The sequence below is a fragment of the Lygodium microphyllum genome, chromosome 26 (genome assembly GCF_053477565.2).
Source record: "Lygodium microphyllum isolate KBCC chromosome 26, Lygodium_microphyllum_v1.1.10, whole genome shotgun sequence".
NCBI classification, from domain to species: Eukaryota; Viridiplantae; Streptophyta; class Polypodiopsida; order Schizaeales; family Lygodiaceae; genus Lygodium; species Lygodium microphyllum.
This window is the reverse complement of record NC_141160.1, coordinates 116,243,603-116,269,816: the sequence shown is the minus strand read 5'-3', so window position 1 is coordinate 116,269,816 and position 26,214 is coordinate 116,243,603. Positions and strand designations below refer to the sequence as shown.

General features: G+C 42.7%; 1 protein-coding gene across 2 annotated transcripts in view; it reads left to right on the top strand.

The window, feature by feature from the left end:
- COP13 (Proteasome component (PCI) domain protein) overlaps positions 1-26,214 on the top strand; it is a 77,048-nt gene that overhangs the window by 14,621 nt on the left and 36,213 nt on the right. For both annotated transcript variants that reach the window (XM_087667604.1, XM_087667605.1), the window contains exons 2-4: positions 2,710-2,825; positions 3,810-4,074; positions 4,191-4,248. In XM_087667604.1, the coding sequence (XP_087523730.1) occupies positions 2,710-2,825; positions 3,810-4,074; positions 4,191-4,248 (439 nt within the window). The remainder of the gene's footprint in view (positions 1-2,709; positions 2,826-3,809; positions 4,075-4,190; positions 4,249-26,214) is intronic.

Below are 26,214 nucleotides of genomic sequence, written 5' to 3'. Positions count from 1 at the left end.
AAGACCATTGGAACCAACTCCTCCCACTTAAGGGTTTCTGTCGTCCCTGAAGTAATCAAGGTGGAATAAAATGCACTAAATCGGAGTGGTAATTGTGAAAGAAGCATTATTGCCATGTCCTTTGAGGTAATCACCTTCCTTGTGTTCCAGATCTACATTTGCAATTGTCGAAATTAATTACATGCTACCCCATAGAAGAAGACTTGTGGGGACTCAAAATCCGCATTTGAACCTCTAGAGGCACGTGCTTCATAACGGTCATCCAATTGTACATTTGATCCAACTCTAGCCATATATCTCTTGAGCCATAGTCAAGTACTGGATCTGATTAATAACAACTAGAGTGCAAGAGAGAAAGAGGAAAGAGCAGATGCGGGCATTTATTTTATCCCAATGTGCCTCTATCTTGAGCAACTCAGCTTTATCATTTGTAGAAAGCTTGAAGGCATCATGGGTTGTAGTATGGTCTATAGACTTGGTCACAAGCTTTGCTAAATCATAGGACTCCAGGACGGCAAGCATCATTACCTGCAAGATGTAGTAATTCTCCCCATTGAGCTTCTAATTTGAAGGAAGAGCTGGTCACATATGGACCTTATGGTCCATAATAGCTTGAAACTCTGTGTTGATCTCGGAAGACATTGCCACTTGAATAACCTGCGCAAAAACAAGGGCAGTCCCCCTCCTCTGACTTCGCACATGGTGCATGCCGGGGGTTCCTTTGCTCATCCCTAATGATTTTCAACTACCGGAGGCAATGAAAACTCAAAATCTACTCCAGAAGACTGTGAATGCAGCTTTTTCTCCTTCACCAACAACAAAAACCTGCAAAAAACAGCAACGTCACTCCTTTCTTGCACTTCACTTGTTTGTCTTAGCCTCCAACTGCTGAAAACACTAACTTTTGTTGTGAAGAAATCTCCCATTCAGGTCCTGTCTACAATCAATCAGCCCTTCTACATTGTCTTGATACCATGCCAGAGTGCAACAAATGTGGAAGCATATGGACAAGACAAAGACAATGAACATGAGAGAAGAGGGAGAGAGAAAAGAGACCATAGAATGGAGAAATCTGCAGTAAATGAATGCTGAAATGAAGAAGGCAGATGTAGAAATGGGCTGTCGAAGTATCTCCTTGAGCTGATCTCTCTCGCCACCTGAAACAAATAAATGACCAGGTTGGGCAGCTAAATTTGGCTGACTGGGCCAAAATGGCTGACTGCATCAGTGATCTGCAATAGACATGCCATATGGCACTGCCGCTTGTCCACTACCTGTCCGACCTGCTTGGAATAAGGTGGCCACTCCCGGTGAATGCTGAAAATGCCCAAATTGACAGGAAATGTGTAACTGTGCCTAAGAGAACTAACTGTACCACTGTAGCCTGACAATGCCAGTCCAAGCGATGACTAAATCTCTAACACAATGTACACTGTATAATCTTGTACATGTTTCATCTCTTACCCCACACTAGTACACATTACAGTTATACCTTTATTCACCAGGTTTAGGCTTTATCTACAAAGGTAGTGCGCAATCATACTTTTCGAGAGTCACTTAAGGGCATAGCGTATTGGCAAGGGTCATTGGGAGACATTGCAGGATCATCGAGTGCAAAAGCAACCCCTCAAAGTGCTGTCAGGGATTCTTGTTAGCTTGGCCTGTTTTTACTAAGGAGCATGGCCAGATTGCATTTTCATTAGTGCCCACATCCCTTTCTGCCCTCCTCTTGATGTTTCAGAGACTCACCATAAAGCACCCAACCAAGTGTTCTAGTTTTGTATCGCTTGCTCATATTTTGTACTTCTTTGAATGCCTTACAAGCTATTCTTGATTTGCATCCCAACTAACATAATGATAATTTCTCTGAAATAAAACCTCTACTCATGCATTGGTAGAAAAAATAAATGTCCATATCCCAAAGAGAAGATAAAAAGGAAAGAATGATAAAGCAAATTGCACATGATGTAATTTTAAGGATGGCTCACATTTTGGTGATATAGCCCAATGACCTAGGTAAAAACTTCTAGAGGAGGAGTTTTAGTGTGTTGTTGTTGGCCTTGCGGTCCATTATCATGGAGCTGCATCTGATATTAGTAATGAGGGCTCCGATTGTGTAAGAAGGTGATCACCTCTTGTTCATGCACTTAGGCTCACTTTGTATTCTCTTTCATCTTCCTTTGAGAGAGCGAATAAGTTGTAGTTATTGTTGCTTATATAAAGGCACCCTCTTGTACACTATGACAAGTTCCTCTTTTTTGCTTATTTTGCTTTCTTCCATGTTAGTGTCTAAATGCGATTTTCCAATTTTGCTTGTATTCTTATATACTCCATTGCTCTCTAGGTGAAGTGCGTAATCCAGTTTGATTGGTATTCTCATTGTTCATTCACTTAATTCTTAATCTCCTCTTGCATCGAAACTCCACCACAATTCTCAATGTTCACAAGTTAATCCACCATCAGCAATCAATGCAAGTATGAATATCTGTTTGTTGTTTACAGGTGGTCAGAATGGTAGCAATAATGAGTGATTTCTTTGAATGCTATTATTTTGTTTTCTATAGTAAATTAAAGATGACAGGCTTATGTACCAACAACTGATAATTTTGGGTTTTGCTTCGACTGACTTTTTCTTGGATGGATATTTCAAACTCACTTTGAATGTCAGTGTAATTATTTACATCTTTATGTCCTTTATTTATTGAACAGGGAGGCTCAGCTGGGAGGTTTCATCTCGAAAGAGCAAGGCGAAGTCTTTTTAAGCATGCTGATTGATTTCATCAATATTTGTGATGTGGACCAGATTCGGCTTGCTCCTGAGAAATGTATTTACTTTTCTCCCTCGTATTTTGTGCAAATTCCAGTCACTTGAATTTGGCTTGCTCTATGTAATCATTCCAGGATCTAACCTCTAGTGTATGGGCTATATCATTTGTTATGGAAACACATGTTAAGAGATTCACTGTACATGAGTCCACATTGTCTTATCGTCCTCAATTGTGGCAATAGTAGGCATGAGTAGATATTTCAGTGTGAGAAACCTGCAAATGCTTATTTTTATTTGCATCCTATCAGTATGTCTGGTATAAACTGTATTTGCACTCCACTGGGTTCGTTGATTAGATTTGAACAATCGACAAACCTTGGACTATCCATTGAAGAGAATCTGGAACTAGTGGGGACCAAACTTTGGAGACTTCTTTTTTATTAAATGGTACATTCTTAGAAGTTTCCAGTGCTTCCATGCCCAAGACAAGTGATCTGCTGCATTGGAAGAGATTAACTCAAAGAGTAAGTTCATTCTAGGTTCATGGATTAGTCTCAAGCACTTAGCGAATTCTGTTGTAAGAGTGGGATGGATTTTCAGTTCTTTAAGGTGTAACTTTGGCATGGCTTGCTGATGCTTTAAAGCTGATAAGATACTAGGACTTTAGCTTCTTGAAGACCTAAAGTATCGCATGCAAGCTTCTACCAGATTAGAGTGGAATGAAGAACTGTTGTGTACAAAGTCCTCATCTGAACACAAGTTTAGAGTCTTTTGTCTTGTGAGAAGTTTTACTCCATTTCCAGGTCAAGTTGGGAGAATAATAAGTTGTTTTGTGTAGTTAGATTTAAAAGTCTGGTTTCTGGTTCAATTATTGTGTCAAACTAGATTCCTATACAAGATGGAAATACAGTTTATTTAGAAATTGCACAATGTATCTCTTTTTGTATCTAGTCATGCAGAAACTGACATTTTCTCTTGGCCTATATTTTTGTTTTGTTTTTCCTTTTTGGGCGGGGTGTGTGTGTTTGTTTATCAATGGCAGTCAACGCAGTGTGCAGGAAGGTGAAAGAACTGGCAATGCAGTTACATTTTCCAATGCGAGCCATCCTTCCATTACAAACAGCAATACACAAGCTTCAACCATCTCCAGAATACCTGACTCCTTTGCACGCAGATTTCTTTTTAGTCTGTCTCGTTGCTAAATGCTACAAATCTGCCCTCAGCATCTTGGAACAAGAAATTTATGAAATTGACCAGAGAAAGACTGGTCTGATTCCAAGGGATTTCTTATTGTATTGCTATTATGGGTATGTACCAGTGCCTTCTGAAGTGTAATACGTGTTTGCTTAAATGATTGGATTTTCTTGGATGTCAATTTTCAACATTGTAAAAGGCCATCCCAACAAGTCAACTCTCATTGTAGGGGAATGCTATATGTGGGGTCGAAGCAGTTTGGCAAGGCCCTGGAGTTCTTTCAACATGTAATTTTCTTGTCCTGTGTTGATCATTGTTCACATAAAGAGATTTAAGAAAAATTTAAATTGATGTTGTAAGTTTGTGGAAAGATTTTGATGGCTGAGCAGTTTTCGCAAATGCAAAAGTTTGCATGGCTACAGTCCATCTGTATTTCTGGTCAAAAACAGGTTGTCCATGACAAGACAGAGTACATTTGGAGAGGCTAAATGTGTACATTTGGAGAGGCTAAATGATACCAAGTACCTCAGGCATAGGAAGCTGTTTGCGCTTGCTCCAAGGTATGGTGAAAACCTTGGCAGCATTGGGATGCCATAATCTGTTTGCTTTTGAGACTTCATCTTTTGTATCTGCAGCTAGAATGCTCGAAAATAGGGAAAGCGACCTATTCCCAAATGCACATTTGAAGACTGCTCTTGGGAATTGGTATCAGAAACTTGACTTTGGATCCTGTTATTAGGTTGAAGTGTGGAGTTATTTGCTATTGTTTCAAGGTATGGTAAAGCCTGCAAACCTTGGCAGCTTAGAAATGGCACAAAGTGATGTATTTGCATTTGAGACTTAATGTTCTGTTTCTCCAGCTAGAACTGACACTTTCAATAGTTATGGAGAATGTAGAACAACTCTATTCAGGGATGTGACTCATTGTGTGGAACTTTGAGAGTTTGTGACTGCCCTTAATTGCCTTGGACATGCCCTTAATTACCTTGCAGATTAGGGGAATCTAGATTGTTCTTGATTATTTACTGATGTGGGCAAGTCATCACTCTATATTTTCTTTGGATAGCAATAATTTTCCTTGAAGGAGCCTTATCTGGTATGCATGGCTGGCCCCTGAGTCCTCATGGCAGCTAGCTGTTGAGGCTGACACTTCATGTTGGTATGCCTAGATGCCATCTTGGTTTGAACTACATGGCTTTAGCATGGACAGGCTATCACCCTTTCAATTCTCTCTGGTTGCACCATTCCCAAATTTGAACCACTTAGAGATTGGGAGGATCATTAGACAGGACCTTATTCAATTGGATACCAGGAGGACATAGCTAACGCCAGGGCAGGAGTTGTGGATGACATTTTATCAAGAGCATTTGCTGCACACTATAGATGATGGCTTTATTGTTTGCTTGAGACACATGGATGCCCACCTTTCTCATGGTATTAGATGTGCAAGTGGCCAGTTGTACACTTTCTTGCACCAGCTAGAAATTGAGATTGCTAGATAAACATCCATACTTCTTGAGGAATGCATATTCCAAATTTGCCAAAGACAGAGGAGCACTACATCTATTGTTGTTCAGCCCATTATATGAGTTTGAAGAGTGCTTCGATTGTTTGTTTAGCGATGGTTTTGGGCCATTGTTGAGAGTTGTGGATTACATTTGATAAGAGATGTCTAGGGCTCTTTCTCTTGGAGATACGAGGGATTAGAGAGACTCTCCACAGTGGTAAAGCACTAGTATCAAGATGGCCTATCTAGAGGCAGCTTATAGATTTTTGCATGAGGAGTACCCAAGCGACCTAAGAGCAGTCTTAGTTTGAATCTGGGAGAGTATTGAGGAGTTAGGAGTCCCCATTATGGCCCTAGTCTGCGTCTACTCAAGGGGTGTTGATTGATCGAGTAGTCTAGCTTGGCCAAGCCAAATGTTCTAGATCTTGAGTCTTGACCGAGGCATCAATAATACATTCATAGGATATGGGAGCATACAAGAGGCTATTGCTCAAGTTAGAGCCCCCTAAATTCTTCTCCACATGGGACGCGTTTGAGGCTTTGCAATGACAACCAATGAGGGCTTTGTTAGGAATCTTCATGGTATACCTAGGCCCCATCCATGTATTTTTTTGGGGTTTGCTTTTTAGCTTTTAGCTTTTACTTGCTGTTTCTTTCTTGGACAGATATATTATCTTATAGGTGATTTTATAGGTCAATTTGGTCTTTTGTAGATGAAAATAACTCATTTCATCTCTCTTTTTTTGTAATGAGTGGTTATATTATATCAAATGTTGAAAAGAGAACAAAAGTCAAATGAGGAAAGGGCACAAGGAAGTACAAAAGTCAGGGCAAAGTCATTGAAGAGAGTGCTGCACGCCAAGGTACTAAACCATCTCTGGTCAAGATATCAGCATGCTGAATAAGATCAAGCTACTAGTGAAGAAGTTTTGTAAGCTTCGCAACATGACTCTAGATGCGTGAGGTGGCACAAAAATTGTATGCATTGTAAGTGAGCCAAATATGCGATCAACCTAGAATCTGAGAAAGTGAAATAGAATCTTCATATGGGATTTACCATGATGTTTAGCCTTACTAAAGACTCAATCAAAAGGATGCATCCTAGTGCAAAAGTTTGGAAACCTTACCCCAAAGGTCACAGTGGCCACAAGGGACTTGAAGGACCCGTTTGATGGTGCAGAAAGACATCATTGTGCCTCTAGGCAAGAGAGTGGCATCAGCCATTGAAACCAATCCAAGGCAAGCCATATGATTAAACTCAAGTCTCTCCTTTGATTTGTCCTCCCAAGAAAGTAGAGGAGACTTCGCTAGAGTTTTCATTTGCAATGAGTTGGTAGCCAATTTGTCCTATGCTAGATGCCATTGGACCTTGCAAAGCACCATTTTCCATGAGCACTCCAAATGGTTGAGAAGAACTGAAGTAGATGTAGAGAATCCTCACATTAAGAACATGCCACGATGGACCTTGAATCTTCATATTACCATACCAAAGACCATGAACCTGTTAGCAGATTAGTCAGCTCATGGTTGAGTCTAGACTTGTGGGTCAGCAGGCTGGGCACAAAGACATTTTAGGCATTTTATTTGCCATTGTTTATTGTGGATTGGCATTATTTGCAGCCAGTCGGCCAGCATTTAATGCTGGCCGACTTGTCATATTTTAGGCATTTATTTTGACCTATTTATTGTCAGTCTCCCTCCTCCACATTCATTCATCACTGGACAGTTCTTGGAGAGAGGGAGCAGGTGCCGGTGCCTCCACAACCGGTGACTCACATTGTATCTGTACTGTCTCATGTCTTGGTATATGGATCCCATTTCCCGAGCATACATCTGAGTTCTCATCTGTATTGTGTTATCTCTTTCTTTTCTTTTGTCTTGTGTTCAGCAGTTTATTTCAGCACATGTTTATGCTTCCATTGCTACACCTCTTCTGACATGGTATCAGACTTTAGGATTTGTGTTTTTGTTGTGTTTTCTTGCTGATTTCAGGATTGTTTTCACTCTTACTGATTAGGCAGCTGTTGTTCCAACCAGGCGACCTGTTTTGCTTGCGTTTTTTGCTGATGTTAGCATCCATATAGCCTGCGCATCCGTTTCAGCTTGTGTTTTGATGTTTTAGCATCTCCTCTTGACTGGGCGCTTACATTATCAGGCCGTTTTTGCTGTTTTTGACAGTTTTTGATTGATTTTTAGACTTCTTACCGCAGCTTTTGTCTTATTTTGATCAGATTTTGGGTTCTACTGTATGTGAACTCTTGTTTTTTGCAGTTTGTGCTCGTGGTTTGGCTGTGTTGCCTCTCCAATTACCTTCTTTTCTCTACTTCTTTTCTAAATCCTCTACAGATGGCTGCTCCATGCACATCCACTGATGATATGTTACATGGAGAGTTCTGTGAGGCTCTTGTTGCTTCAGAGAGGGGTTCGGAGATGAAGAAGTCGAAGGCCCAGTGTTACCTTGTGGCAAGAAAGGTCATTTAAGGAAGGATTGCAAAGAGTTAGCAGCTTCCAGGAAGAAAAAGGAGCAGAAGACGAAGCGAGATGCAGACTCCTCCGACGAGTCATTATCTGTCTCCGATTTTGATTCTGATTCCGATCCTCCGGCCCAGGCAAAGTCCAATGCGCGGAAGGGATCCTCTTCTTTGGATCATGGGAAGGGCTTCGTGGCCCCTTTCCCAATTGCTTTCTAGTGGTGCCCCTCATGACTCTCTAGTGCTAGAGAGGGAGTGTGAGGGGGTGGTGAGATGGGGCAGCTGCGCCTCATCTATATTTCTATACAGATGCACAGGATCCAGAGCGGGACATCCCTAACACATCGACTAAAGCCTGACAGGTACAAATCTTGGAGCTAGGATTGACGTCTAGGTTCATGATGGGCTGGTTTCTTGACAGAGAGCGGGTGGCTTTTGTCTGGAGTTCACATGAGGGGACACTTTTGGCGGTCTGGCCAAAGACGGGGAATCCATGGTCATTTATGTGTTGCGGCATTGGTGATAGGATGGTCACATGTGCTACTTCAGCGGCATTGTTGACAGACATTGAGAGTTGCTAGGATCTTCTCTATCTTCAGGAGGTGGTACGATCGACATCAACATCAGGTTCTCTCCGAGGCACCTTGGTGGTGGCTTGCGCACCCACTACTTAGGTATCCATGGTTCTACTATGATGGACATTGTTGTGTGTACTATGATGTGACCTTATCATTGTATATTGTATTGTATCAGATCACCCATGATCTGAGAGAGGGTGTTAGTAGATTAGTCAGCTCATGGTTGAGTGTGGACTTGTGGTTCAGCAGGCTAGGCAGAGAGACATTTTAGGCATTTTATTTGCCATTGTTTATTGTGGATTGGCATTATTTGTAGTCAGTCGACCAACATTTAATATTGGTCGACCTATCATATTTCAGGCATTTATTTTGGCCTATTTATTGTCAGCCTCCCTCCTCCACATTCATTCATCATTGGACAATTCTTGGAGAGAGGGAGCAGGTGCCAGTGTCTCCACAGCCGGTGACTCACATTGTATCTGTACTGTCTTATGTCTTGGTATATCATGGATTCCATTTCCCGAGCATACATCTGAGTTTTCATCTGTATTGTGTTATCTCTTTCTTTTCTTTTGTCTTGTGTTTAACAGTTTATTTCAGCACATGTTTATGCTTCCATTGCTGCCCACTTCTGACAGAACCTCAAGAAAAAAACAAGCAATAAAAGTTTAGGGTTGTTGAAAGATGACTTGAGGATATCCATGATATACCAACACAGCAACACTGAAGGGATAGTCTAGATGCCTCACAATGTCTTGTTGTAGAACAACCACATCTTGCCACTCAAATCTAGCAAATTCGAGCAAGTAGAAGCAATAAGGGACGATTTGGTAGCATTAATATGTAGACTTGATGCATATCTAGACAATTCCCAAACATCCGAAGCTTTATGAAGGTTAGAAGTATCTACTTTTAGAACCATGAATGCATCATTAGCCATTACTTGGCCAAGAAAATGCTGGCGCAAAGGGAGAAAGAAACCAACTAGCTATCCTATACGAGTAAGATGTGACAACATAGAAAGAATGGGTTGAGAGCAAGTGCAAAAAGGAGAGGGCTTAGAGGGCAGCCGTATTGAACCAATTGTGTAAGGGGAAAGGAATGGGAGTTCACCATTTAGCACGATAGAGGATATAGTGCCTATATGGATGGTATAGATCAACTTGGATATACGAGGTGGGAAACCCATGGTTTGCATGAGATCCACAAGAAAAGACTATTCTAGGAAATCAAAGGCTTTTTCCAAATCCAACTGCACTAGAACCACCTCATGCTGTGTCTTGCATAACCTATATGGCCACATGCACGCTTAGGATATTATTCAAAATGTTTTTTCTTTAATAAAACTATATTATTGAGGATGCACTAGACTAGGTAGGTGTTTATTAAGGTGATTTGCTGATATCTTTGCAAAGATCTTATACGTATTGCCCATCAAGGAAATTGGTCTTGAAATGTGCAAGTTTCAAAGGGGAGGGAACTTTGGAAATCAACTTAATGGCTTGTTCTTTCCAAGATAAAGGCATGTTGCAAGAATCCCAAACTTGCTGTCACATAGCTGCTAGTGGTTTTGCTAAAAGAGATCCAAATAAATAATTTGTAATACCATCCTAGCCAAGGCTTTTATTATGAGGCAAATGCAACAAAGCTTCCATAACCTCACTGTCACAGATATTAGCCTCAAGGATACCTTGCATGTCATGTGGAACTTGATCTTTGATCCATGGTACAAAAGAGTGCATGGGCATGAGCAACTTGAGAAGAATATGCTTGCCACGAACCAAGAGATTCACAAAAGTAGTCTTGACATATACATACAATAGATTGGGTGTCGATGATCATGTGACCATGTGCATTTTGTAGCCTTGCGATATTCTCACATAGGAGATGCATGCAAAGCTTGTTGGGTATGGAGCTCGTGGTTGACCAATAGGCTATGGTGGATGGAACTCCATGGGGGAGAGAGAGAGAGAGAGAGAGAGAGAGAGAGAGAGAGAGAGAGAGAGAGAGAGAGAGAGAGAGAGAGAGAGAGAGAGAGAGAGAGAGAGAGAGAGAGAGAGAGAGAGAGGTCTTAGAGAGTGGAGAGGTCGTGATGCTGCTCCCGCTCCGTGCCGCCCTGCCATCGCTAGGTCTGGCGCGTCCTGCGGTCACGTTTACCTGCGCTGCCGCCGCCGCCTGAAACCCTACCTGTCGGCACCCCGCGTTCGCATCAGGCTCGTCGTCGTTCCTGTTCGCCAGCCGTTCGCGTGTCGTCACCACAATCGCGGGCTGCATCTCTGCCTACTTCGGCCAGTCGCCTCTACGCCCTGCGCTGCCAGCGGCATCACTGGTGTCGTCTTCCGGACGTCCTGCTCCTGGAGCCGTCGGGAGCAGTCGCCCTGCTCTTGGAGCCGCCAGCGTCTTCTGTTCCGGCCGCCCTGTCCACGCGCAGATGCCCTGTCACTGACGCCCTATTCTTGGTAGCATCCTCCTGACGCCCTGTTCCCGGACACTGCTGACGGACCCCTGCCCGGCATCCTAGCCTGTCCCGTCCTGCTGTGGAGACCGCCCGGCCTGTGTTTCGCCTGTCTGCCCTTGCACGGAGACATGTAAACCTCAGTTTTCATTAGCTCTCCTTGCTAAGTACACCCCTGGACAGCGCCTCTGTACAGAAAAAAAGGGAAAGCGAGAGAGCCGGCAAAACAGAGGGTCAGTCCTCCTTCGAGATCAAATCATCATATACGATGGCTGGTTTGGATCTGGACTTCATAGATCAAACAATGGCAGCATTGGGCCCGGAATCTGATGTGGAGGAACCTGAGGATATGGTTCCGTGCAACGAAGAGATGCCCCCTGGTCCCGACATCCAGCCTGCGGGTAAACGTACCAAGCATGCTTCGGAAGAGATAGGCGTTTCTCAGGATCGGTCCTATGCCCAGGTTGCTTCGGATTCGGTGGACTCTCAGGAAGTGGACTGGGAACACTTGTTGGAATTTGCAAACACTTTGCTTGGCGATTATGTACAACATAATTAGGAAGCCTTTTCTGACTCTGCACCTGAAGATGTGCTGGACGCCACCGTGGACCCAAAAACTGTCCTACGCTCCTTTTCGGTATTTTATGATCGCGCTGTGATACTTTTCTTCACTGGTCGAATCCCGTTGCTTTCCCGTATTCGCCAGTGGTTGCAACATCTGCTACAAGGGGACCGTGTTGAAGAGATTTTTGTTGGCTCCCGGGGTTTTTTTGAGGTCCTGTTGAAATCAGAGACGCACCGTGTTGCTCTCCTGTCTAAACTGCCTTTGTTTTTTGAACGCCGGTTGGTTCATGTGGTTCCATGGCGTCCAATGGCAGATTTTCAGCGTCTGCTGCAACGTGAATGCCCGGTCTGGGTCGAGGTGGAAAACTGTCCGGCTGTTTATTGGCCACTATTGAAGGATGCTATGGCCGTTGTGGGCACTGTTCTGGTCCCTCCCAGTCTCCGGGCTGTGAATCGCAACCGCTTGTGTATGCTATGGGACACTGCAAGAAAAAGGCCTGCCTGGTTACGCCTCAATTGCCTTGGCATGCACCCATTACACTTTCGTTTGAAATGGGGCAATTTTGCAGGGCATTGCTTCTCCTGTGGACAGTTGGGGCACTTTATGGCCGAGTGCCCGGAACAGCAACACACTTCCCATGATGGCCATGCTGTGCCGCCCATGGAGGAGATGGTGTGTGATGCCCCGTCGCTGGATGCTACCCATCAGCCCCAAGCTTTGGCCAAAGGTAAACAACAGGTTGCGGGTCTGGATTCTAGCGCCACTAATTGGGTGGAAGTACGTGCAAAAAAAGGCAACAGGGTTGTTGCGGCCATGGAGAACAATGTGCCTACTACATCACAAGATTCCATGCGTACATACATGCGAAGGAAGGAAATGCAGTCTTCTGAGCGCTCGGCTCCTGCTATGGTTTCCCCTGCCCCCCTTCATCAGCCCGCCAGGAAAATGTCTTCAGATCGTTCAAAGGGTCCCTCTGCTAAGCTGGCATTTGATACTAGAGGTAATGTCATTACCCCGTGGGACCATCGTTATCCCCGTTCCATCCCAAAGCCAGCAGATATGCCGTCTACTTCCAAATCTGGTCCGCAGAACTCTTTTGCAGTGTTGGCAGATTTCTTGGACGAGGGAGTCCTGGACATTCTTGCTGACAAAGTCAAATCGAGGCAAGCAGTGCCTCGTACCTAATTTTGTTTTGAGTATACATGAAAATCGCCACGTGGAATGTGCGTGGAATTTGTTCTCGGCACAAGCAACATGCTATGTGGACTGTGTTGCATGAAAATCAGTGGGATGTCCTGTGCGCTGTTGAGCACAAGAGTCACGATTAAGCCGGAAAAGTGGTAGATTGCCATGGCTTTAGATTGTTTTATGCTGGGTCACAGGCCATGCATTATTCGGGTGTGCTCATGATTGTCCGTGACAAATATCAGCCTGTTCTGATTAAAAATGATGTTCATGGCCATTTTTTGGTGATTGAAATTATATTCGAAGGGAAAATCTTATGGCTACTTGGCCTCTATGCTCCGAATGATTCCTTATCTCGTCGGGCGCTTTGGCAAACTTTGCAGACCTCCTTGTCACTTGGCAGACAGGGCTTCTTCATGGGGGATTTCAATATGTGTGTGGATTCCTCTCAGTCCACATCGGAGAATTCGGTGATGGATACGCCGGAAAGTCGTATGTGGCAGGCGTTGGCTCTTGATGTCCTTAAGCAAGATCTCTGGTCCTGGCTACACCCGTCCTCTACAGGGTTTACTTTCCATTCTGCCCAGTATGCAACAACATGGTCAAGATTGGATCGTATATATATCATGCAGAATGATGATTTTCTTCCTGAGCTGCTCGAAATAAAAGTATTACAGCAATATGCCCTGTCGGACCATTTCCCTCTGCAGCTTGAGCTGCTTGCACAACCCATTGCCCCGTTCAAGCAATTTATGGAGAGACTCCCTTTGCGTTTCAATTCGTCTTACCTGAAGCATGCCATCTTTCAGGGCTATATGCAGCAATTGATTGACAGATTTCTCTTCGACTTCTCTTCTCAAGGCACTGCGTCATTTGAACGATTGCTCTCTAATGTGCAGCGGGTTGCTCGGCAGTATGGGATCCACCATGCCTCTCTTTGTCGGCAGCGTCGCAAGGCAGCCGAGGACATGCTGGCTTTGGTTCGTTCTCTGCTGGTGGACACTCCGGATGATGCATTTCTGCTCGCACTGGCCATGCGAGTGGCGGATCTTATTAAAGAATTCCAATTGAAATCGTATCAGCAGGCCAAACTGCAACATCTGACAGAGACGTTGCAAGATAATGCATGTCAAACCCATAAGTTCTTTCGAGCTCTTCACGCCTCTCCTGCTCGGGAGAATATGACCAGATTCGAGGATGCAGAAGGTCACCTTATCATGGATCCGCAGACTATTGTGCATATGTGCAGGAATTATTTCCGTGACCTTCTCGGCACCACTTCTCCACCTTCAGATCAAATCACTCAGGCCCGTTCGGATTTTTATGACCTGGTCCGCAATCAGCTACCGCAGGACATGCAAGCTATTATGGAGTCCGATATTTGTGAGGCAGAGGTTATGGACGTCTTGTTACATTTGCCCAAGGATAAAAGCCCGGGTTGGGATGGTCTCACCAATGAGTTCTTTGAAGCTTTTGCTACCCAACTGGCGAAACCATTGCAGGCCTTGTTTCAGCAGGTGTGGCAAATCGGGATCATGCCTTCCTCATGGAAAGAAGGCCTTATTAAACTGCTTCCAAAAGTTCCTTCGCCATCTAGGTTGACACAGTGGCGCCCCATTTCCTTGATGGGTTCAATGTACAAAATCTTTTCCAAAATAATGGCGAATCGGCTTCATAAGCATCTCCCGGCCATTGTGCATCCTCTACAGTATGGTTTCATTAAGGGCCGAAATATTCTGCACAATGTATTGAACGCTCAACTAGCTATTGATTATGCAAGGCATTCTAACCAAGAGGTAGTACTGATTCAATTGGACCTGGAAAAGGCTTTTGACTATCTGGATTGGTCTTTCGTCGCTGAACTTATGTCGGCTATGGGCTTTGGTCCCCGGATGTCTCGTCTAATCTACACCATTAGCGCTGCGGCGTCTTCGCGAGTCATGCTGAACGGAGGTGTTACTGAGCCATTTGTACTTGCCCGCTCTGTCAGACAAGGATGCCCTTTGAGCCCGCTATTCTTTGCCCTCGCGACACATCCAGTTCTTTCCATGTTATCCCATATGGTAGCCTCTTCTCAGTTGGCCGGTCTGTCGCTTCCTTCAGGACAGCACTTCATTAGCCAATCCCTGGTGGATGATACTTTTATGATTTTGCGGGCGGACAAGGACAACCTCAAGCGCGCATTGGATGTTTGGGGCATCTTTGGTCAAGCCTCCGGCCTTCGCATCAATGCGCTCAAATTAGCCATTCTCAGCTGCACGGAGTCGGATTTGCAGTCTTTGGACTGGCAGGGTCTGGTTGTTCCTCGTGGCTCCATTGTCAGGCACCTTGGGTACCCTTTGGGTGTCGACGTTCCACCAAAGCAGCTTCTGCAGTGGATTTCTCAGAAAATGGTGGCTAAGTTTATGTATTGGAAATCTCAAGCCTGGCCCTTCCATATTCGTCTCAAAGTGGCCCAGACAATTATGTTGCCAATGCTGACATATTTTTTGCCATTGTTGCCCTGGACTACTACGACTCTCAATGCTCTTACTCAGTCTATTCACTTCATGCTATGGAAGAAGGACTCATTGCATGCAGGTATTTCCTGGATTTCTTGGTTGCATGCTGCATCCCTAAACGCATGGGTGGCGGAGCTATTTTAGATGCCCAAACTCACATGCAGGCTCTCCGTTGGTCTCTCTTCCGCGCCATGTACTCAGATCATCATCCATGGGTCGATATAGCCCGTTATTTCCTTGAGAGCCATGGGCTTCTACATGGCAATACCCAAATCTGGACTTCTTGGTGGCATGTTCTTAATGCTGATTCGAGGTTCTCCAGTTCTTCTTCGTTGCTGCTCAATCATTTGGTATGTTCCTGGAAACGGGTCCTTCTAAAGGCTCAGTGGCATCCAGCGGAGGATCGCTTGGCTACGAATTCTTTTCAATTGGAATTATTGGCAGTCTCGCGTTTACTTGCATGGGAAGGCAAAAATGAGCTTAGACCACAATTCAACCGGATGGCTCGTTTGGGCTTGTCTTCGGTCGTGGATGCCACCCTTGCTAGTCGCAATGTGCTTATATCTTTTCGTACAGCTAGGAGGCTTTACAGGATTCCGCGGGGATATAGGCCTTTATGGGAACAGCTTTTGCGGATGCTCCAGAGCAGACAACCCTTTCCTGCCCTTGCTTCAGATCATCCCTGGCAGGATTGGGACCTACAAGGCCGGCTGCCTTTAAGCAAAGGTTCTGCTAATCAAGTTTATCATATTCTGATCAAAGATCAACAATGGTTAGTTACCAAAGCCAATGCTTTATGGGGCTTACGAAAATCCCGGTCCTGGTGGAGGGCAACTGTGATGGAGGGCTAGTTGAACAAGACCCCCTTCAAATGTAAAGTATTTCTTTGGAGAGTGATGATTGGTGGTCTTCCGCTTGCGTCGGCTCTTTCCAAGCGACGAATCTCCAATGGCAACTGTTTCTTTTGCACCACTGCGGTGGAATCAGCCCGCCACAGATTTATTTCTTGCCCTGTTGCAAAAAAAGTCTGGTTCTTTTTGTCGGCTATTTGGCAAGGAGTGGTTGGATTCACCCTGCGCCCCTTTGATTGGGTTTTCGGGCAGCCCAAATACCCCACTCCTGCACAGCCACATATGAAACTCATGTATCATTTTCTTCGATATTGGGGCTGTTGGCATAACTGGACCATTAGGAATGCTTTTCTTTTTGACTCCGCCTATAATTTTCAGCGACATATTGCGAGGCTTAAGGGCCTTTTGTATTGGCAGTTGGATCTTCTCCGGCATTCTGATTTGCTCTCTAGGGAGGACTTCCGTCCCTGGCTTATGGCAATTTCATCTGCCCCCTTGCCATAGCTTTGTAACTTGTAGCACTTAGCCCCTCTTCACATGATGGCCTGGATTGGCGTCATGTATCTTGTAATCAAGTTATCTTGTACTTTTTTTCGTAATTAATACAATTACCTTTTACGAAAAAAAAGAAAAAAGAAGAAAAAAAAAAAAGAGAGAGAGGTCTTACATGTACATACAAATTGAAAGATAGAAATGATAGTTGAGATAAGTGAGATGAAAGTACAGTGATAAGGCTTGAACATATAGGCTAAGCTATGTAGCTAATCCTTTGACCCTTATTTGCTAAGTGGAGTAAAAGGTTTTCACACCTAAACACACTCTTTTACACATAATAATGTGTGTTCACACGTGGGGATAAATAATGCTAACAAACCCCCCTTCGGGTCATGGGTGATTGAACCTGTGATATGAAACATACATAAAAGGAAAAGGGAAGGTCTTATCTTGAAGACGTTGTGTCTAGTCCCATGCAACGATTTTGGAAAAAAAAAAACATAAGTGAGAGAGGTGCAACGTGAGGATGACATGGTCTACTGAGAAGCTGAAAAACTTGAAATAGGACACGATTTGGAGATATGTGTGCATGGCTCGGAGGCATTGAGCACATGATCAAAGGCCAAATATATGGGTATAGCATTTGGGATCAACTCAGATGTCACGCAAGAAATGGTTACAATCTCTCCTAAAATATAGCTTCTTTGTGAATTGGAAGGAACAAAAATAAAAAGAAATAGAACTCATTTTGGATGAAATTTTGGGCACAGGACATTCCAACCACAATTTTATATTTTATATTTTAAAGTTTAATGTCTTTTTGATTTTTAAATAAAAAATCAAGTGTGCGGAGGGACCCGCTCGGATCATGGATCAAAGGGCATCAACACAGAGCCCATGAGATGGCCTCTATATCCCAATATACCTAATTGATAGTAGGAGTAGCAGTAGGATCTCCTTGAGAGCTAGAAGTGGCAGTAAAACCACCTCAAGTAGAAGCACTAGCACCTGTGGGTGCATTAGGGCCTCTTGTTCGTACCTTCGATCCCATGACAATTCCCCAAAAGCCTTTTGTAACTAATGCATGCTTCATCATGTATGACTAATTGGAATAGTCGATACCATCCAACTTGTCATCAGTAGAAAGCATCCCAAACAACTCATTTTGACTATTTTCCATCTTTGCACATACTGAACACACTACTCAAAGTTGACAGTGAATGGACAAGGGAGCTGCCATCCCAACCCCTATATGCAAAAAAAAAGGCTATATTGGAAAATGAGATGAAAAAGAGCTTACACCAATGCAAATGTTGATGTAGATGCTGGTTGGGCATTTACATGCAGAAATATCAGGGCAGCAAGCGGAAATTTGTCGAAATCCCCAAATTTTGCATGAAATGCTGGTGAAATTACTGAATTTGCACAAATTCATGAATATTCATGCAATGGAAGGTGAACCTAGCAAAAGCCCCAAATTTTGTGATGGAAATTTTAAGAAATTGCAAGAATTGGGCTGGTTGGTAAGAAACCCAGAAATTTTTGGTGTCAGGCGTGTCAAATTGAAAATTTCTTTGGAATTCATGATGAGATGGTTAAGACAACCCGAAAATCGCAGAAATTTTTGAAAACCCGCAAATTCAAAAACTAGGGTTTCTGCACTTTTAGGTTTTCTCAGATTTTCTGCGCAGCTGAAATTGGTAGAAGTGGGTAAAGACATGCAAGACGGAATCACATAAATTTTAGAAAACCCCCAAATTCAGAAATTAGGGTTTTTTGTGTTTTTTTCAGATCTGCAAAAAATGGCGGCTGGGCTGAGAGAGGCTGTGGGGGGGGGAGTGTGTGGAGGAGTGTGCATGCAGGTTTGAGAGAGGCAGCAGGTAGGGCTGACAGAGATTGTGTGTGGGGTTGTGTGTAGGGTTGCACGTGGAATTGTGTGCAGGCTGTATAGAAAGGGGGCGTGCGTGCAGTCTACACAATGAGAGGGGGTGCAACAGAGAATGGGCTAAGATGGCTGTGGACAGCAATGTTGTGAGGGACTCCAGGTATTGGAGCTGGCGATGGAACTGATGCAGTAATGGCATCAAGTCGGCAGCACAATGGCTCTGATATTGCTATTGGAACTTGGATTGAATGGACAACTCAATAGACAAGAAGTGGAGTAGAGAGAGAGTGAGAGTAGATGCACAAAGAAGCATGCAAGAGTACCTTCACTAAAATGAATCACAAGAATGAATACAAGGTACAACCCTAAGGATATGTAGACCTACACACTGAAGTGTGTCACACGGGGAAAAATCCCTCCCACACGAGGGTGAAAAGTGCCCATGGCGAGGGTGTGTTTATTGCTGAATGATGCAGAGGAAAATACAAGGTGTATTTAATAGAAACAACAATAACTTATACATTGCCAATGTCTTCAACTACATAAGAGACATTGTTTGCACACATGGAGACAAATGGAGGGTCGAGAACTGATTTTATAGGTTTTCTGTTTTGAAAAACAACAGTACAAGAAGAGGAAAATCAAGGGTTTTGATTAGGAAAAAGAGACGAAGAGAGAGAGGAAGATGGTCATAACATAATTTGGGACCCTAATTGCCCAAGAGCATGTTTTGACACCCTCAAACTGAAATGCTTTAACAACTTTGAAAAGTGTTTCAAGATTGTCTTGTTTTCAAGGTTTTTGTTTTAAGCTTAGTTTTGCTGTTTGAGGGAGAGACCTTGAACTTTGCCCATCCATGTTTTCATTTGGAGGATAACCAATGTGTTTTAGTTTGTCAGCTTTTATTTCTAGGTATTCCATTAAAAATGGATTACTATATAGACAAGGCAAAGTATGTATGCCCGATGATAAGGATATTTGCACAAAAATTTTGTATGAGTGTCATGATGTGCTGAGTACAAGGCATCTTGGTATTCACTAGAGTTTAGCATAGGTTACTCCATATTTCTTTTGGCCGTACTTGACGAGTTTGGTAGTCTTACATGTGTGAGTGTTCATGACATTGGCTGAATAAAGCTGAACATCACAAACAAAACTGAGTTGTTACATTTTGCATAAATTCTTAACAAAACATGGAGCAATATCTCCATTTTCTTTGGAGTACCTTGTACAAATTGTGGTCATGATGCAATTTGGCTTGTGGCCAATTGACCGACGAAAATGGCAAGATTTATTTTGATGAAGATGATCATTAAAAACCACGAATTGGCTAGTCTCTTTGTCAAGCATTTGTGTAAACTTTATGGTTTCCTTGAAGTAAGAGTCAGAGGCTCAGATCCTAAGTTCATTTTGGCAAATGGTCATTCAAAAGTTGGAGACCCGATTGTCCATGTTGTCCTTGGAGCATCTTGAAACCAATGGACGAACTAAGAGGACGAATCAAACTTTGGAAGATATGTTGCATGCATATATATCTCTTAGACAATATGATTGGGAGTGTTATCTTCCATAGATTGAGTTGGCTTATAACAATACTAAGCATTCAACTATTGATTAGAGCAAGTTTATGCTGATGTATGGTTATGGCTTGAAATGACTAATTGCCCTTGAGCTTAAGGGAATTAAAATGCATTCAATGGTTTACTTTTCACATGATATGCAAGAAATATTGACGATTGTGAAGAAAAGCATAAAAGCATCTAGGATAGTGGAACATTTTATGCTAACGAGAACCACACTCCTCTAGCCCTCCGAGAGGGCATGTGGGTTTATCTTAAAAGTCCCAAAAGACTCTAGAGTTCGATTCAATAATTGCAAGCAAGTCCTATAAGCTATCTTTGAGATATTGTTGCCCATTCTGGATTACCAAGAAGATAACTAGCGTACCTTATGAGTTGAATTTGCCTTTGGATATCCAAGTTCACCCAGTGTTCCACACGAGTCATTTGAAAGAATGATGGGGGCAAGGTGAATTGATATTCTCGATTGAAAAAGTCCTGCGTGACATTAATGTGACATTAAAGTGATATTTAATGTGACATTAAGGTCACAAACATTGAATGTGACATTAAAGTGACATTTAATGTGACATTAAGGTAAATCAAGGGGAACATGCACGAGGATGACCGTCCGGGCTCGTGGGCGCCCGAATGGGGTTTAGGGGAGCCTAGAACTAAAGAGAGTCCAAGAATAGTAGGACTCACCAAGGTTTGACGGCTGGCAATCGGATCACGATGGTCTGGCCAGCAATATACTAGGCAAGGCTGGGAGGTGAAAGAATCACTCGTGCTCATTTATCCGGACGGCTTTCTTTGGCTTTTATGGTATTCTTCAGAGTCATCAGTCATTTCCTATGCCCAGAATGGAAGATCTTTTTGATCAATTACAAGGGGCAAAATTCTTCACAAAGATAGATTTAAGATCAGGTTATCACCAAGTAAGAATTAAGGTACAAGATGCTCCCAAGACAGCATTTCGTACTAGATACGTGCATTATGATTTTTTGGTGATGCCTTTTGGCCTCACTAATGCACCAGCTACCTTTATGAAGCTGATGAATAGTGTTTTACGGCCCTATCTAGGACATTTTGTAGTAGTCTTCTTGGATGATATCTTGATCTTTAGTAAATCAAGAGAAGAACATTTGGAACACTTACGATTAGTATTCCAATTGTTAAGAACACATTCCCTTTATGCGAAGAAAACTAAATGTGAATTTTTTGCAGAAGAGGTCAAATATTTGGGGCATATTATCTCGAAAGAGGGAATCAACATGGATCCAGAAAAAGTAAGAGCAATTATTGAATGGCCATCTCCAAGGAACCTGGAAGAGCTGCAGATCTTCCTAGGTTTATCTAGATTTTATCGTAGATTCATTCGAGATTATGCCAAAATAGCTATTCCAATGACAGACCAACTTAAAGGGAAAGGAAAGAGCTTTAATTGGGGAATAGACCAAAATGAAAGTTTTCAAAAACTTAAGGTAGCTATTGCTACAGCTCTAGTATTATTAATTGTGGATCCCAATAAACCATTTGTGGTTGAAGCTGATGCCAGTGATAAGGCGATAGGCGCGGTCTTATTACAGGAAGGTCGACCAGCTGCTTTTGAAAGTAAGAAATTAGACCATGCAAAACAAAATTATTCTTTTTATGAGAGGGAGCTGTATGCAATAGTACATGCAATGAAGAAATGAAGGCACTATCTGTACGGTGCCAAACTTTTGATTTTATCGGATCATGAAAGTATTAAGTGGCTTAATGATCAACCGGATTTACACGGGCGTAAAGCCAGATGGGCCGAACTCCTCCAATAGTTCGACTATGAGATAAGATATAGAAAAGGAAAGTATAATATAGTAGTTGATGCACTCAGCAGAATGCCCATCATTAATGAATTGAGTTTTACTCAGTTCACTTCCAACTTGCTTGAATCCTTAAAAGAGAAATGTCAGGTTGATCCGGCATATTTCAACATATGGGAAGCAATAAAAAATAGGGATGCAAATGAAAGTGCTTCTACTGAGGAAGGAATATTTGACGATATTCAACAAGGAAATGGAGCATCAGGGGTTGCTCAAACCGGATTTAAGTGGAAGAATTTTACCATTGATAATGGTTATTTACTCTACAAAGGTAGGGTATGTGTCCCGAAAGATACAGAAATAAGGCGCCAGATACTTTTTGAGTGTCATGATACCCCTAGCGCGGGACATCCAGGAGTTAATAAGACTTATAGTCTTATTAAAAGGCAGTTCTATCGGCTTGGAATGAATAAGGACGTCCTTGACTATGTGATCAAATATAATAAATGCCAGGTTAATAAAGCTGAAAGATTGAAAATGGGAGGACTTCTCCATCCACTAGAGATTCCTTCGGGAAAATGGGAGAGTATCTCCATGGACTTTATTGTTGCTTTATCCAGAACACAGAGGGGGCACGACTCTGTGTGGGTGATTGTGGATAGGTTAACAAAAATGGCTAGGTTCATTCCAACTTCAACTGATGTTAAAACACCAGAATTGGCTAGATTGTTCGTAGAGAACATATACCGATTGTATGGCCTTCCGGCAAATATAGTTTTTGATCGGGATAGAAAAATTGATAGCCAATTTTGGCGTGCGGTATTTAGGAAATTGGATACTAAACTTAGCATGAGCAGGCGGATCACCCGCAAACTGATGGGCAAACTGAAAGGGTTAACCAAATCCTTGAAGATATGCTTAGGGCATATGTAAGTAAAAGGCAAACTAATTGGGAAGAGTATCTACCGATAGCACAGTTTGCATATAATAGTGCCAAGCACTCTTCCACTGGATATAGTCCATTTATGTTAATGTATGGGTTTCAACCCAAAGCTCCTTTTGCAGTAGGACTGCATAAGGAAAAGGTTCAGGCAGCCAAAGACTTTTTGGAGGATATGAATAGTATTTTAAAATTTGCTCAAGAAAATATTAAAAAGGCTCAAAATCGAGCTAGAGCATATGCAGATCCTCACCGAAGAGACATCTCCTTTGAAGAAGGAGAATTGGTCTATCTTAAGGTGCCTGAACAAACTAAAACTATAAAAAAGGGACAATGTCCAAAGCTTTCACCGAGGTATTGTGGTCCTTTCATAATACTTAAAAAGGTGGAAGAATGGGCTTACAAGCTCCAACTACCTGCTGGTAGTAAAATACATCCAGTTTTTCATGTAAGTAAATTAAGGAAGAAGTTCGGTGATTTGGATAATCTAATCTTAAATGATGATATTGAGGAGCTATTAAATGACCAATCTAATCCACATGAACCATAAATAATATTAAATGTTGGTAATAGACGAACAAGGAATACTATTTATCAAGAATGTTTGGTTAGGTGGAAAGATTGTTCAGAAGAAAGCTCAACATGGGAGTGAGTAAGTACTTTAAAGAAAAGGTTTCCCAATTTACAGTTAGACCTTCCAAGTATCGTTTTCAAGGATGAAATCGATTCTTAAGGGGAAGGAAATGTGACATTAATGTGACATTAAAGTGATATTTAATGTGACATTAAGGTCACAAACATTGAATGTGACATTAAGGTAAATCAAGGGGAACATGCACGAGGATGACCGTCCAGGCTCGTGGGCGCCCGAACGGGGTTTAGGGGAGCCTAGAACTAAAGAGAGTCCAAGAATAGTAGGACTCACCAAGGTTTGACGGCTGGCAATCGGATCACGATGGTCTGGCCAGCAATATACTAGGCAAGGCTGGGAGGTGAAAGAATCACTCGTGCTCATTCATCCGGATGGCTTTCTCTGGCTTTTATGGTCTTCTTCAGAGTCATCTGTCATCCTGTGACTCTAGGATTTTACTCATTACATTACACTTGAACATGCATTGGTTCTTGACTATAGGAGTAAATGATCTTGTTGGACTATTTATCTGGAGTATTTGGTCAAGTGGAAGAGCTGCTTGGAAATGAAGGCAACTTGGCAGTTGGCACTCTCATTGAAGGGTCGTTTTCTTGACTTCGTTCCTAAGGATATTGGCCAAGTACAACAATCATTAATAAGGGGAGAGTGTTACATCCTTGGATATTGAGATTGGCGCTAGTAGCATTGGTCAAAGCGGTCATTAAAGTAACCTAGTGCAAATGCACTAGGGACATGTTAGTGATAGGCCATCTTAGTTGTATCTATAGGACTCAGGTGTTGGATGTAAAGTGCCTTCGTCTCCGTGTAAATAGTCTTACGGGTGTGAACACACCCTTAATGTACCTTAATATATAAATACATTCTTTTATTCTTTGTGTACCATCACGAACTGGTACACCTATCTCTGCGTTCACACACACACATACTCTCTCTCTCTCTCTCTCTCTCTCTCTCTCTCTCTCTCTCTCTCAGCTCTACAGCTTGCGCCTCGATCTCGCACTCCATTGCGCACTCTCTCCCCTTCAAATTGGTATCAGAGCATTGGTAATGGTGTTCGCGCTTTCCAAGAAGTGCGAATCAGGTTTGCAAAAGAGAAGAAGCTTGCGTTTGTACAGTTGTTGACGGCTGAGGTGACACGTAACAGGCGTCAGGTCTAGGACAGCAGCAAGCGTGATGGCAGTGGACTTTATGTCCAACGTGATGGCATTAGATGACTAGACCGTAGTATGCAACAGGCAACGTCTGATGGGGGAACCAGCGTGGCAATGTGCAATAACGGCTGCAGTGAGTCATCGTGGCTTGCGACGCGTCAACAGATGGCGACGGGGGTTCCAGGTCATGTGACGTGACTACCGTTAGATAGGCAGCCGGTGGGGTTTGAGGTCACGCGACGTGACTGGTTGGTCAACAGACCTCGTCATGTCATTTTTTAAAAGTCACAAATTCTTTTTTTCTTCAAAATTCTCTTTGAATTTCCCCTTGGCTTGATGGGGGTTCACGTGCACAAGCACGGAGTTCAGATTTGTGCATATTTATGCCCAGAAATTTGGGGCTTTTCAAATTGAGTGTTGTTCATGCAAAATTGAGACATCTGTGTTAGAAATTGCAGACATTGTGCGCTTTTGGATTGGGGATTTTGCCAAATTTACTGAAACTTCTCAATATTGGACCCATAAAATTTGGGGCTTTCGCTGTATTGGTGAAATTTTGTTCAGCTGAGTTAGATTGGCTGACATTCACGAACACTTTGACCCGGAAATTTTGGGGATTTTGCAAAATTTTGTGAAATTTTGCTTAATTTGCCAGTTTTATGTTTTCGGGAACATGTATTAATGCAATTGGGGCAGATTTGATAGTGAAAATTTGGGGCTTTTGCTGAAATCTATGGATTTTGGCAAAGTTAATGCGTGAAATGCACTTTGGGAATATTGTTGAGGCAATCTTGTGGCTATAAGTAGAGTGATTTCAGCATTTTTATCTCCCGCTTGTGTGATTTTGGAGAAATTGCAGAGATTTCTTGGTGTTTGGGGTATCAGAAGTTGATACGAGCACATACGTATGCAGTACATATGTTGGACAGCTCCCATTGAGTTGATGTATTGCTGGTTATTCATGTTGCAGCAGTCTTAGTGATCATTTGCAGATTTGGGATTGTTGCAGATGTATTTTGGTGATATTGCTGAAGTGGGAGTTACCTTACAGTGATGTATGCATTCAATGTATGCTGAAATTGCAGTCATACTGCTGAAAGTCATTCGTTCTACTGCTGTACACATACCTGGACTGATTCTTGCTATTATTTGCTGAAAAATTTAGGCTGAAATCAGCTTATTTTTGCTGTCATAAATTGCAGCATTGAATTTCTGGTGTATTGCTGAAAAATGGCTGCAAATGCTTCTAGCAGCAGTGACACTAAATCCCTCTTTGAAATCAAGAGGTTTGATGGCACTGGCTTTGACTTGTGGAAGGATAGGATGCAAGGCATTTTGTTTCTCAAGGGCTTTGAAGATGCTCTCTTGGAGACTAAGCTTGCAGCTATGACATATGTGGATTGGGCTAGATTTAATAAGAAGGCCATTGCATACATTAAGATGGCAGTGTCTGATGATGTACTTACAGACATCAAGCGTCTTGATACATGTTATGCTATATGAAAAAAGCTTAAGGACACTTATGAAAATACAACTCCTGTGAATCAAGTGCATCTTATGCGTAAACTTGTGAACATGGAGTTGGATGAGTCTAAGCTAGTATCTTAGCATTTGAGTGCTTTCATAGGGGTTTTGAGTTAGTTGCAGGACTTT